The following is a 14932-nucleotide window of genomic DNA, read 5'->3' on the forward strand; positions in this document are numbered from 1 at the left end:
AGAACAGATGACCACTTTACAGATGATGGTTTAGATACTTCCATGTCTTCTCCATGTGAGGAGCAATTAGATATGCAGGGATCCATCTGCTCTACAATGTAGCAACATCTGTCAAAAGCTTTGGAAACATCTAAAAAGCTTGTGAAAAACTGATGTTTTCTGTCTTTTTTAAATTAATTTACAGTTTTTTCTATACACAGATCAATACTGAGCAAGAATCACTTAGTAGGAATAAATCCAAGAACAAAAAGATTTATTGAGGAAAATTTTCACAGAAAAGAAAAACTTTTTGTGTTCAAAGTGCTTCACGCCAAAAAATAGTGTTAACCCCGCCCACTGCCTCTCTATAGTGTTAACCCCGCCCACTGCCTCTCTATAGTGTTAACCCCGCCCACTGCCTCTCTATAGTGTTAACCCCGCCCACTGCCTCTCTATAGTGTTAACCCCGCCCACTGCCTCTTTATAGTGTTAATCCCGCCCACTGCCTCTCTATAGTGTTAACCCCGCCCACTGCCTCTCTATAGTGTTAACCCCGCCCACTGCCTCTTTATAGTGTTAACCCCGCCCACTGCCTCTCTATAGTGTTAACCCCGCCCATTGCCTCTCTATAGTGTTAACCCCGCCCATTGCCTCTCTATAGTGTTAACCCCGCCCACTGCCTCTCTATAGTGTTAACCCCGCCCACTGCCTCTCTATAGTGTTAACCCCGCCCACTGCCTCTTTATAGTGTTAACCCCGCCCACTGCCTCTCTATAGTGTTAACCCCGCCCACTGCCTCTCTATAGTGTTAACCCCGCCCACTGCCTCTCTATAATGTTAACCCCGCCCACTGCCTCTTTATAGTGTTAACCCCGCCCACTGCCTCTCTATAGTGTTAACCCCGCCCACTGCCTCTCTATAGTGTTAACCCCGCCCACTGCCTCTCTATAGTGTTAACCCCACCCACTGCCTCTCTATAGTGTTAACCCCGCCCACTGCCTCTTTATAGTGTTAACCCCGCCCACTGCCTCTCTATAGTGTTAACCCCGCCCACTGCCTCTCTATAGTGTTAACCCCGCCCACTGCCTCTCTATAGTGCTAACCCCGCCCACTGCCTCTTTATAGTGTTAACCCCGCCCACTGCCTCTCTATAGTGTTAACCCCGCCCACTGCCTCTTATGACTAAGGTAGTAGTGGCTCCGCCCACTGACCTTGATGGCTGACGCCGATTTAAATAAATTCATGTTGCGGCATAATCCCCATGAAATGAGATTAACACTTAAATAATAAGAAATTCTTTTTCAAAATAAACAAGCTGCTTTTATGTTCATGTGCCATTTCTTATATTATTTATTACATTTCTATATTTGTATGTTTGGTATTTTTGAGGTGATAAATGAAGCTGATGTATGTTGTAAAATGTTTGTTAAGATGGTCTCAGTAAATGTTTCTTTTATTTAGGAAAAGCCCTTTTATGGAACAATAAATAAAATGATTCTTCAGTGAGCCTCAGTGATGAACTTCCTGAGGCTAAAGTCTAAAGTTTCATCATCTTACTTTTATTTAATATCAGTTTAATCCCAGCACAACATGTGAGGAAAACTGGAAATCACTAATTTATTAGCTAAATTATAATTAAATGACATTTGCTGTGAAAAGGCACTAAATAAATAAACTGAATTGAACTGAATGTCTGTAAACACAGAATTACTCCATGTTTGTTCCAACAAATACTGTCTGCTAATTATAAATATGACACATTAATATGCAGCTGGACTCCTGAAAATATTCTCTCTTTTTTTAATGATTTTTTCCATTATTTGAACAGAGTCATTAAACTTTTGATTTCCTTTGTTTTATTTTTAGGTAATTTACCCCAAAATATAAGAAGAAGCAATCCAAAGATGAACCACAAACCTGAGAAGGTGTTGGAACAAGTAGCACCTCCCCTGTATCCATCATCCTGGTAACTGGTTCTTACAGAATATCAGGGGTGCAACTTGCAGAGTCACTGTTCAAGTATTGACATAATACTACCACTATTAATATGAAATATGATATTAGTATTTATAATACATTAATAAATATACATAAATTACATACTACTACTAATATTAAACGAGATACAAGAGGATGAATATACAGTTAACTGTATATTCATCCTCTTGTATCTCCCTTTTTGTCCTTTAAGATATTTACATTGACAACATATAAATATGATAATCTTTTCAAGCTAAAAAAATAAAAAAGTGTGATCTCTGCTGTCACCATGTAAACTGATACAGCTGTGTTTCACACACTGATCACTAGATGGCAGCATTTCGTTACGTTTTCCTGGTCCCCTCAGTAAACAGGAAGTCCTCCGGTCCCTGTTGTTCGCCGTGTAAGCAGCAGGGGGAGCTGGTGAGTTTCATGCTAAAAGAAGTCCAGCAGACCCCTTCAGTTTTTGTTGCTCTTTATTAGTGGAATAGAATATACACCTCTGTGCTTTATTGCTGTTTTCTCCTTCACTCTGTCACCATCCATCGGACACTCAGACACTGAACTTCATCATCATCATCATCATTATCATGTTGGGGTGCAGCCTGCTTTCTGTCACCCTAGAATTAGACTGAAGTGCTTCACTTGAACAGAAAGTCAAACATTTTATCAGGTGAAAGGTCAAAGCTCTAGAATAAATGCTGATCCTCTGCTTTCAAATTCAAAGAATAAAGCAGCTGTTAGACAAATAAAAAGCAGCTTTACTACAAAAAAAAAATCTGAAGACTGAAAACTCAGGAGCTTATGTTCTGATGTCTCTGAAAAATATAATAGTTTAAACGTTTCCAAAGTTCCACCAGATTTAAGTTAGAATATATTGGTGTTTTTTGGCTTTAAAACTAATATAAAATCAGTGTAATATAATTTAGAAATGCTGAATCATTCAAATAATGTTTGAAACTATCTTTTGATTCTTGCTTAAATCATTACAGTTGAACATGTAGCATGTGGACATGAAGTCTTTATAAGGCTTGTAGAAAGCCAGTCTGTGCATTTTTAACATCATGTTCTCTATGGAGGACTGATACTGACAAAATTAGGAGGGAGTCCAGAATCATAGAAACAGCTCAATAAATAAACACTTCAACAACTGCAACAAAATATAAAAAATAAAATAAAATTAACCTTTTTATCGATTGTATGAAACGAGGCAGAAATTATATTTCTATTAAACTTTAATAATTAATGATGTAATATTTATTTTCTTTAATTTGTACTTTAATTTATTTCTTTATTATTTTGTCTTTTTATATATAATACTGTAAATTCATTGAATTACTGTTTTAAATCTATTTTATTCCTGTTTATTTTTCTGTTTAATATCCCCATGCCTCAGCTTGGACTTTTCCATCTGCTGTTCTGCCTGACTTAACATATAGAAATAAAAATGGCTTAATTTAGAACCAGGATTGAAGTCATTTATTCCCCAGATGTAAAACAGAATTTTCATGACTTTGTTTCATTTGTTGGCATGTTAAACTTTTTGTATATTTCTGCATAGATTCAGAATTTTGCCAGTGTTAGCCCTGCGGAGGTTCATGCCTGGAAGCTGCAGCTGCAGAACAACAACCTGCAGAGATATCTCTGAAGACGTGATGAAAAGTTTCCAGTCTGAGTTCAGTCTCGCCTCTCTTCACGCTGCTGCAGGAGAAAACAGGTAAAATACCTATAACGGTATCCATGCATATTTGTGCCTGCTCACCACACACACACACACACACCCACACACACACACACACACACACACACACACACACACACACACACACACACACACACACACACACACACACACACACATACATCCTGGAGGAGCATGCCTGAATGATTCTGAAATCAGGAATCTGTTGGATTCCTCCTCAGTGGAGCAAACACTCATCTGGAAAAGTTCCAGGAAGGAAAAGAGGGAAGGAGGAAAACAAGTCAACAGAACCAACGTCATCATGCAAAACAACAGAAGTTGAGATTTTCCTCCCCATTGTGTTATTTTGTTATCTCTTTTTCTCTGATAAGTTTGATAAATGATCAGCAGTGCTACTTCTACAGTACGAGGCTCATGCATGGATGAACATCAGGCAGGAACCTGACGTCTTCCATCTAACCTTTGTCTCCTTTTTTGGCTTTTTTGGTTGAAGGGTCGGTCCAGAAGATGCAGGTTTATGATACAAAATATATTACAGTATGTCAGTCTGGTCTCCTGTCTCACAGTCGTTTGAGAAAACGTGCCATCTAAGTTCTCTCAGCTCAGTCTCCTGTGGCCAATGATGTGCACTTTTCTGTCTGGATCTGGAGCTTTATTCAACTCAGATGAGTGACTGTTTGATCAAAAAGCCTCCAGTGGAGAAAAATGGGTTTCATTTTTTAGCTAAAATGGCCTTCAACCCATAAAAACAGCTTTAAACTCTTCATGAAATTAAATTTATGTAGAAGTATTTTAAATGATGGGTGTTTTATCACAGGACAAACATCCGCACCCGACCTATTAATAAAACAAAAGTAGTGTTGGAGCTACAGTTAAAGGGTCTGTTTTCATTAAATACTGACATCTAGTGGTCAGCTTGGAGACAGCAACCATTTAACAGTGGTCCAGCGATTAGCAGGATACATGACTGCGTCTATAGATGAGAAACAAACAGCATTTTCCTTCTTCAGATCAACTACAATCCTCTGATTCAGGGTTGCCAGATGAGAGAAAAAAGCCACAAGCCTAGAAGAAGTGACTGACTTGTAGAAACAAGATTCCCGATGGACACAGATCAGCCACCCAGTTCAAAGCACACCCAGAAGCTCAGGTTCACTGACTGATATGAAACAAGGAGAGACTAAAGACACTGATCCAACCACGGAAACACAAACAGAACCTTGTAGAGCAGGACAGCTCCTCACCGATAGTGAGTTAGTACAGCCAAGTTAAAGTTGCACGCTGAAACGCTACACATCTGTATGCTACAGATCTTTGACCTTGGAGCAGCAGCTATTGCTGCCCATCAACCTGGGAAGGGTTATAAGGTCACCTCCTACATCTTCTACAGAGAGGAAGATTATTCCCAGGAGGAAAACATCCCAGACAGCTGCCAATCTTCCCAGGAGTGGAAGGAGATTCAGCCCAAGGCCAGAGAGTATTTGGAGGAAATGAAACGCAAACCCCTCATACCAACAGCTGTTAAGCACGGCAGCGGAGGATTGATGGTTTGGGTCTGCTTTTCATTTTTCTGTCACTGAGTGGACCAGCAGCTGAAGCCTGGTCCAAACTGGGTTACCAACAGAGCAATGATCCCAAACATAGCAGCTGATCTATAACAGAATGGCTTAAAAAAACAAGGATCACTGTGCTGCAATGGCCCAGTCAAAGGCCAGACCTCAGATTGATTCACAGATGTGGTCAGACCTTCAGAAAGCTGAGCAGAAGTCTCAATAAACTGACGCATCGTGGAGCAGAACTCCTCCATGATGATGTGACAAACTGATAAGGTCAGGAAGAAAACCACTGCTGAAGGTGATTCTCCTTTTGGGAAGTGATGGTGAGATGAAGCTTCATGAAGCCTTCCAGCCCATTGGTTCACCAAAGGCTTAATTCCTTAAGACTTTTCACACTCAACCCAAGAAACCCACTGCTGAGGTATTGTTGGATGGTTCTTCAAGCTGGTGGATCATGGGCTGGACTTAGTCTTCCTCATGACTGTAAATATGAAGCAACTAATTTATCTTCAGGTCTACAGTAATTTGGAGTAAAAAAAACCTCTACCTTGTGCCTCTGGCTGCTTCATACTTTGGACAAGGAACCAATCAGACCTTAGCTCAGTTGTTACTGTCAAGCAAACTTTCCTCCAGAGAAACACCTTTTCCTACCAGCTGCTGAGGAGTGAATAAACTACTGTGGCCTGTGGGTGGCGCTGTATGCTAGTCCTCTTCCAAACAGAATCTGGACCTACCTTAATCAGGAATAAAATCTAGAAGATGGAAACAATTCCAGAGAAATCACCAGAAACTCTCCTGGATTAGTTTCTCTGCATGTGTCGGCCATCTTTAGTTTGCAGAAACAGCTGATTGGTCATGTGACCCTATTGGTGTCAGCTTCTTCTTGTTTTAGGTTGAAGGAAGTTGATCTTGTTGGAAAGTTTGTTTTTAACCCTGGAAGATTGGTCTTGAACATCTGACAGAAAAGTGCACGTCAACCCGACCAGCGGGACCTCCTGCTGAGAAGCTTCAGTCATTTCCTGTCTCTGTGAAAACATCACATGACAAATGTTTGTTCCCTGCAGTAATTATTGGAGATCTGAACAGACTCTGTTACTGATATAGTTCTGTTCAGCTGTTGACGTTGTTTTCCTGCTCGGAGTAACGTTGCATATTTTAAAGAATAAAAGGCTCTCGGCCCGGATCGAACACTTTGGACCTACAGTCAGACCAGAGCAGCTTAGATCAGAGCCCATTAATCCCATCTTGCTTTCAACGCTCCAAAGATTCTGCAGTAAGTTTGGATCCTTTCAGTTGCAGAAGGACGGAATCAGTTCAGTCTGCTTCAGTTTGGTTGGTAGGTCTGTTGGTTTCAGCAACAGCTTTAAAATCTTCATCTGATAATCCTGAGAGTTCCTATCAATCATTTTCTTTCTTCAGAACCAAACAGCCCAAAGTGACCTCAAGTAATGTTCTCACTTAAAACTCACTCAGCTTACAGCTTGACCCGAGAAACTCCCTCTGAGTCAAATTCTTCCAACAAGCTTTATTTCTTGACTGTTCTCCTGAGCAGCCATTTTCCATCCATCCCGTTTAAACCAAAGCAGCAGCTGGTTTCAGATGGTCCAGGACAATCCTGACCAGGGTTTGTGCAAAAAGAAGACCTCTATGGATGAACCGTGTTGGGATGAAAAGTGTGTGGATGTGCTGAAATGGAGGACTCTTTTGATTCTTAAATGTCCTGAGGAGAATAAATGTTTCTCTAAAGTTTCTGCAGCTTTAGCTTCATTTTCATGCTCATACTGAACATCTTGCAGCTCCAAGGATTCATTGGAGTAGTCTCAACTGTTAGCCTGTTGTGCCCCAGATCCAGGATCAGAGGCTCAGAGGGGACGGGTTTCTGAAGGGGTGGGAATTAGGGGGAGAAGGAGTCAAAGGCTATAAGGAAGAGATTTTAACGGTTTCATGGGTGTAGGCGGTGGCCCGGGTGTTCCGCAGGATGCCAGGAATGGGGGCTGGCGATGGGGGCAGACTCTCATCCGGCGTGTTGGCAGGCGGAGTGGGAATGCTGATGATGGCGGCAGTGAAATCCTGGTCACCACAGTTCAGCTTCAGGTTGTCAGGCTGGGCGTTCAGACTGGATCGACTGTGGGAGATGCACAAAAATAGAAATCAACATCGGGAAGTCACGCCTCCTGACAGGAAGCACAGATCTAACAGGAAGTCAAAAGCAGTTCTGTTTGGTCTCATCTGGTTCTGGTTGAGCAATGCAGCTGCTAATACCAAGATCCTGTTGGCTATCAGCAAGCTCCTCTAGAGCAGAAGATTAACATCAACAAACTTCTGGCCTCATCCTGGCTGATGTTTGACCAATCTTCTTGGCTGAACTGATAGAGCTCATGAACCCCTCAACATTCACCCCAAAATGGTTACCAAAGTGTGGTTCTGCTGTAAAGGTAAAATCCATTTTTTAGAAATAAATTGTGACATTCTGATGTCAAAGATAAAAACATTTTCACTTTTAGGCCATCTGTGGACACGTCCACGGATGCCTAAAGAGTTAAACTTGTTGGTTTCTTGCCACAGACCCGGATTCTGTTTGGTACATAAATGATCAACAAGGCTGAGGTCAGAGATTCAGGACGCTTCCAGAAGCGTGGTGCTATCCTGCTTCATCCATAAAACAAGTTTGGATCTGTGTTTGGGACCACTGTCATGTTGGAACATCAAGCTTCATCACTGTGTCAATCATCTAGCTGTTGATTTGAGTGGAAGTTGAAGATAGTGAAGGTAGTACTCCTTCTTCCTTCCATCCTCCTTGAGTAAAGCACCAGTACCACTGACAGCCAAACAACTACACGACATGATGCTGCCACCACCGTGCTTGACAGTTGGTACAGTGTTCTTAGGCCTGAAGGCCTCACATAACCTCTTCTTGTCACTGTGGCCAAACTTCTCAACCTTTGCCTCACCTGACCATCAGATCTTTCTCCAGAGGACATTTGGCTTGTCCATGTGGGCAGCTGCAGGTTTAAATTCAGATTTTGGTGCCAGAGCTTCCTCAGTAGTTGACTTTCTCTCAGTCTGATGATGTAAAACTGGTTTCACCTTAAACCAACACAGTTGTTCAAGTGGTTTTCACTTCATAGTTTGAGTCTTGTTGGTACCTGGGATGTGCCTGAATATTCCAACCAGTTTCCTTTATCTGAGGAGGGCAGTTTGGGTCAGATGGTTGAAAATTTGACACCGTGGGTGTTCCAAAAGGACAATGATTCTATAGGCAGGAGGATATCTTCAAGCTCCCAGAAATGCCTTCCTCAAAGCTCCAACCTTAATCCTACAGAAAATGTGTGGACTCTGGTTAAAATCAGGGTGTGTGGCAAGAAACCAACTGGTTTAAATGAGTTCCATCAAATTATGAAGAGTGGTCAACTATCCAGCCTGAATGATGCCAAAGGTTTGTTGGTGGCTACAGAAAAATTTTACAAATCTAGGTGTGGATGTATGTATAAATGTGAGCCTGTGTTTGAGGAAATCCCCAACAAATTCAGGTTTGTTCTCCTAGCTCCTAAAATTAGTTTGTCGACCATGGAAAGAGACCGGATCAAAGGTGTCGGAGCCACTAACAGAACACTTCTTCCAGCCACGCCTCGATTTCTCTACCCGCGCAGCTCTTCTAGAGATGCAGACAGGGGAGGAACATGCATCAGCGTCTGACTTGCTGGCAAGCTGGAGTCATACTTCCAACTTGGATCCAAAGTTAAGTTATGATCTGCTGTTCATGTGTCCAATGATCATGCTACGCGGTAATTAAGACAAGCTGTCCTACATCTTTCTTTCTGAGCTTCTGCAGAAACATAATCGGAGCCAGAAGAAACAGTAACTCAAATCACTTTGAGTGAAGCGGCTTTCTTCTTCTACTGCTCTGAGAGAGGACAGCGTAGGAACCATAGCATTGCATGTTGGTCCGGGGAGCAGAAGCTACCCCAAGCTTCTACTGAGAGCAGTTTTCTTTGTTCGCCGTCTTCGCCATGAAACTCTCCACCTTTTCACCTTCTGTCCTCCTGTTGTTCAGAACAACAGGAGGACAGAATTAAAGGTACACGTGTGACTGAAAGGAGTTGATAAATAAGCTATAAGCTTTCCATTGTTAGCTGTAACTGTTAAACCAGAGGTGACATCCTGTCTGTCTGTCTGTCCGTTCGAGAGTCCGTAGACGTTCCTCTCCACCATTTTGAAACGTTAAGATCAATTGACAAAAGATTATTGGTCTCTTATTCAGCAAATCATTCTTTAAAATATAATTTTATTACAATAATCTTTACTTACCTGCCAATTTGCATTGTGGCTAGTTAGTTTTAAACTAATTTGACCTCATTTCTAAATTCCTCAAAATAAACCTTGGTTCCCAAACATAAATATCTATTGAACATCATTCCATCATTTTATGGCTTCCTGTATTCATCGGTTTTCCTTATTCCTTCATTTTGCTTGGTAGTTTAGTTGAATTGTTTCTGGTCTAGTTAAAGACTTTGTTAATTGAAATATGTTTAACTTTGAGTTGAAGTATTTTGTTAAGAAAGTCTTGTATTTTGGGAAGAAGTTGTTTGTTGTTAATATGTGTGCAGAGCTGTTAGAGAACATCAGAGCATGAATTCACTCCTTCATTTATTGCCCCCCCTCATCAGGCAGGTATTCATACAACAATAACTGACAGAGACTGAGAGCTCCAACTTGTTCATTTTGATCAGAATTCCTCACTTTGTTAGTTATAGTTATTTATAGCCAAACCTGATGTTGGACACATTCCTCTTTGTTTCTGTTATAATTTAAGCTATATTTTTTAAAGTCAAACACGGTGTACCTCAGGGCTGTGCTCCAGGACCTTCACATCTCTCATTATTGGTCAGATCCTAATATTTGGTCATTTTTGCATTGTTTATGTGTTTTTATATGCAGAGTTGGAATTTACGTTTGGGGCGGTATGGAGGTGGTTTTAAATTGCAGGGTGTCCAGCTCCTGGACACTCCCGCGGCTCACGGACACCGTAGAGTTAGCAAGTCGCATGGCAGCTCTCCTCCGGGCCCGGCGGGGGCAGCAACCTGTGGAGTTGTTCTGCGCAACCTGTTGGCTGGACAGGGAGGTGCTGCGGCTGGTCCTGAAGCCCACCGACTCGGTCATACAGAGCTCGCTGTAGGTAATCTCGTCTGTGAACTCGTGGTTCTGTGAGGACAGGATGGAGGGAGGAAGAGACATTAATACTCTAAACTAACATGAACTCCATTAACAGAACCACATGTGCACACAGCAGGCAAACATACACAACCAGCTGGAACTCTCAGGATTCTGGAAGTGAAATAGACCCGGAGATTAACTTTTCTCCAGCCATCAAAACCAGCTGCAGTTATTACACATATGAAGAATAATCCCAGCTTCACATCTGAGGACAACCTTATTAACATCAGAAGTCTGTTCTCCAATGCCAATAAAATCAAGGAATATTTACATGTCTTTTAATATTATTGCAATATCAGAGGCTGGGATGAAGACAGAAATAGCATCAGATTGTTTTCAGTTTGATAGATGTGATTATTGGTTTATGAAGAGGAAAATGAAGGTGGAGGTGGAGTAGAAATTTATACAGTGAAGTCATTAAACATCAGAGTCCTGAGTGACATCTCAGCTGAGACTAAAAATATACTTGAATGTATTTCAATAGAAATCAGTAGAAAAACAAGTCGAAATGTAGTTGAACCAAACACCTGGGTCCATCAGAGACTGACTGCAGGGAACATTTGCTGGAAGGTTCTGTTTGACATTATCTTGATAAATAATCACAAACACACCCGATTTTATTAACACAATGAACAGTTTAAGTCTATTTCCATAAAACACCAGAACCAGCAGAATCACATCTCACTCAACTACTTTGATGATATTTTCACAAAAGATTATTATTAATAATTTAATTTGTGGATTAATAATTAATTACATCAGTGATCATCTACCAGCTTTTAATATACAACAAAAATTATAAATCCAAAAAACTTTAAATGATTAAATTTAATGGTTAAATCAAGAGATTCAATACATTTATCTAATGGAACAGGTTCAGGACAGCATCTCTCAAAGCAGTGACATTATTAGGAAACATGTCTCAAAATATGTCACATCATATGATAAACATTATCCACAAAAAGTATGAATTTATTGATGAAGGAAATGAAGTGACAGTTTTAATAAATTCTTTATAAATCAGATTTGTCTAAAATAATCCCTGAAACACTGAACACCAATATAATAAAATTAGTAGAAAAAAATCCAAACTCCATGCTCCTCAGCGGGTGATAGAAAGAGAAATAACTCATCATGTTAAAACATTTTTAAATAAAATATCTACTGAGTTTCACGACATTGAAAAGTCCTCAGTAAAACATGTTTATGTCTACAACATATCAGTAAGAGTCATTTCAGACGGATTCGTTTCCTGATAAAATGAATAATGCTAGAAAAACTCTTCATTAGCAGACTGGAAACATTGTGAGAAAAACATTAATGATTAGTGAAAGTCGGTATAGTTTCGGGTGAAAACGATCTACAACACCAGCCATAATGGAAGCTCCAGAAGACAAAAAATCTTCTGCTCATAAGAAGAGAATCGCTGCTGAACGGTTTGCTGATATTAGAAAGCTTCTGACACAATAAATTGTGATTTACTGATAAAAAACTGGACCGCTGCAGGACGACGGGTGAGTTACACTGGGTTAAACGATATAGAGTTAAGGTACGGTGCAGAAACAACTACAAAACATTACAGTCATTAATCAGATTTCAAAACCAGCATTAAGAGGAATTAACCAGGCCCTGTACCTGGATCACAATAAACCACCATTTATACCATCAAGATCAATAAAAGTTACTGACAGTTCAACTGCAAACAGCTCAGACATGTAGAAGCTTTAGTGTGAGCCTCACCGTGGTCTTCTCCAGACAGTGAAGCAGGTGGTGGTGCTGATGCTCAAATGTTGATCTGTTCTTGACACACAGAGCCGTGCTGTCGCTGTCTCTGTCCTGAAAACACAGTTGATTTGTTATTTCTGTCATGTGAACGAAGGTGTTTCTGGTCAATTTCACAAAAACGTGCATGAAGTTAGCCTTAAAAAGCACAGTGTGAACTAGAAGGTCAGTGGAGCAGCAGATTTTCCTCTTCATCAGCTGTTCTCTGCCATGGAGAATATTTTCCACATTCCTTCATCCTTGTTCAGTTAGACTGAGATACCAGACTATAGGAATATGCAGGTTTTGAACCAGAATCTTAAAAAACCTCTATTAAATAGAGATTCAAACCTGCATTGCTACTCAGATACCTCCTCTCTGCACTGATGCCCTTTACCAAAGTTCACAGAAGTAAATTTAATTAAGGACAAAACTTCCCAGATTTCACCTCCTCGATCCACCACCTTAACTTGGTGGAGGGGTTTGAGTGCTCAAATGATCCTAGAGGCTATGTTGTCTGGGGCTTAAATGCCCCTGGTTGGTTCTCCCATGGCAAACAGGCTTTGGGTGACGGGTCAAACAAAGGGACCACACAATCAAGGCATGGGACGTTGCTCAGTACGGCGGAGCCAGGGTCCCACCCTAGAGCCAGGCCTGGGGTCGGGACTCGTCGGAGAGCTCGCGGGACCTGGCCGGGCCAAGCCCGAATGAGAGACGCGAGGCAATCTCCCAGTGGGCCCACCACCTGCAGGGAGAACCATGAGGGACTGGTGCAAAGAGGATCGGGCAGCGGACGAAGGTGGTGACCTCGCCAGCGATGTCTAGGCTGGATCTAGGGACGTGGAATGTCACCTCACTGGGAGTCTGAGTTTGTGCTGGAGGTCGAGAAATATCGACTAGAAATAGTCGGGCTCGCCTCCACGCAGAGTGGGATCTGGAACCCATCTCCTCGAGAGGAGCTGGACTCTCTCCTACTCTGGAGTGGCCCGCGGGGAGAGACGGTGAGCTGGGGTGGGTTTGCTTGCTGCCCCCGCGGCTCAGCTGTCACGTGTTGGGGTTTAACCCAGTGGATGAGAGGGTTGCATCCCTGTGCCTTCGGGTTGGGGATAGGTCTCTGACTGTTGTTTCGGCCTATGGGCCGAGCGGTACTGCGGAGTACCTGGGGTTCTTGGCCCCCCTGTCAGTTGTCCTGGATAGTGTCCCTCCCGGGGACTCCATTATTCTGCTGGGAGACTTCAACGCCCACGTGGGACACGACAGTGACACCTGGAGAGGCGTGATCGGGAGGAATGGCCTCCCCGATCTGAATCCGAGTGGTGTCTCATTATTGGACTTCTGTGCTAGTCACAAATTGTCCATAATGAACACCATGTTCAAGCATAAGGGTGTTCATCGGTGCACTTGGGACCTGGACACCCTAGGCAGGAGGTCGATGATCGACGTTGTTGTTGTGTCGTCAGACCTTTGGCCGCATATTTGTGGACACTTGGGTGAAGAGAGGGGCTGAGCTGTCCACTGATCACCACCTGGTGGTCAGTTGGATCCGCTTGAAGAGGAGAAAGCTGGACAGACCCTGCAGGCCCAAGCGCATAGTGAGGATCTGCTGGGAACGTCTGGTTGAGCCCTCGGCCAGGGATGTATTCAACTCCAACCTCCTGGAGAGATTTGACCAGATTCCAGGGGAGGCTGGAGACATAGAGTCCGAGTGGACCATGTTCTCTGCGTCTATTGTCAATGCTGCTGCTCGTAGCTTTGGCCGTAAGGTCTGCAGCGCCTGTCGCGGCGGCAATCCCCGAAGCCGGTGGTGGACATCGGCAGTAAGGGACGCTGTCAAGTTAAAGAAAGAGTCCTATCGGCTGTGGTTGGCTTGTGGGACTCCTGAGGCGGCTGACGGGTACCGTGAGGCCAAGCGTGCTGCGGCCCGGGCTGTGGCAGAGGCAAAAACTCGGGCCTGGGAGGAGTCTGGTGAGGCCATGGAGAAGGACTACCGGTTGGCCTCGAAGCGATTCTGGCAAACCGTCCGGCGCCTCAGGAGGAGGAAGCAGTGCTTCGCCAACACTGTTTATAGTGGGGGCGGGGAGCTGCTGACCTCAACTGGAGACATTATCGGGTGGTGGAAGGAGTACTTCAAGGATCTCCTCAATCCTGCCATCACGCATTCCCTGGTGGAAGCAGAGGCTGGGGACTCGGGGTTGGACTCTTTCATCACCCAGGCTGAAATTACCGAGGTGGTTAAAAAGCTCCACGGTGGCAAGGCGTCGGGGGTGGATGAGATCTGCCCTGAGTACCTCAAGTCTCTGGATGTTGTGGGGCCATCATAGTTAGCCTCGTCAACACTGCGTGGCAGTTGGCGACAGTGCCTCTGGACTGGCAGACTGGGGTGGTGGTCCCCCTTCATAAGAAGGGTGACCGGAGGGTGTGTTCCAACTACAGGGGATCACACTCCTCAGCTTCCCTGGTAAGGCCTACGCCAGGGTATTGGAGAGGAGAGTCCAGCCGATAGTCGAACCTCGGCTTCAGGAGGAGCAGTGTTGCTTTCGTCCCGGCCGTGGAACACTGGACCAGCTCTATACCCTCTACAGGGTGCTCGTGAGTTTGCCCAACTGGTCCACATGTGTTTTGTGGACCTGGAGAAGGCATTCGACTGTGTCCCTTGGGATGCCCTGTCGGGGGTGCTCCAGGAATATGGAATCGGGGGCCCTTTATTAGGGGCCATCCGGTCCCTGTACAATCGGAGCAG

The 14932-nt window shown here is 43.3% G+C and overlaps 1 protein-coding gene across 2 annotated transcripts in view; it reads right to left on the reverse strand.

Annotated features, from left to right (window-relative positions):
• Positions 1–2417: 2417 nt before the first annotated feature.
• kcnd1 (potassium voltage-gated channel, Shal-related subfamily, member 1) overlaps positions 2418–14932 on the reverse strand; it is a 104544-nt gene continuing 92029 nt past the window's right edge. For both annotated transcript variants that reach the window (XM_047365889.1, XM_047365897.1), the window contains exons 7-9: positions 12172–12267; positions 10169–10419; positions 2418–7342 (exon numbers count right to left, since the gene is read on the reverse strand). In XM_047365889.1, coding sequence (XP_047221845.1) covers positions 7135–7342; positions 10169–10419; positions 12172–12267 — 555 coding nt within the window. In that variant the 3' untranslated portion in view covers positions 2418–7134. The remainder of the gene's footprint in view (positions 7343–10168; positions 10420–12171; positions 12268–14932) is intronic.

Source organism: Girardinichthys multiradiatus, chromosome 1, assembly GCF_021462225.1.
Source record: "Girardinichthys multiradiatus isolate DD_20200921_A chromosome 1, DD_fGirMul_XY1, whole genome shotgun sequence".
NCBI lineage: Eukaryota > Metazoa > Chordata > Actinopteri > Cyprinodontiformes > Goodeidae > Girardinichthys > Girardinichthys multiradiatus.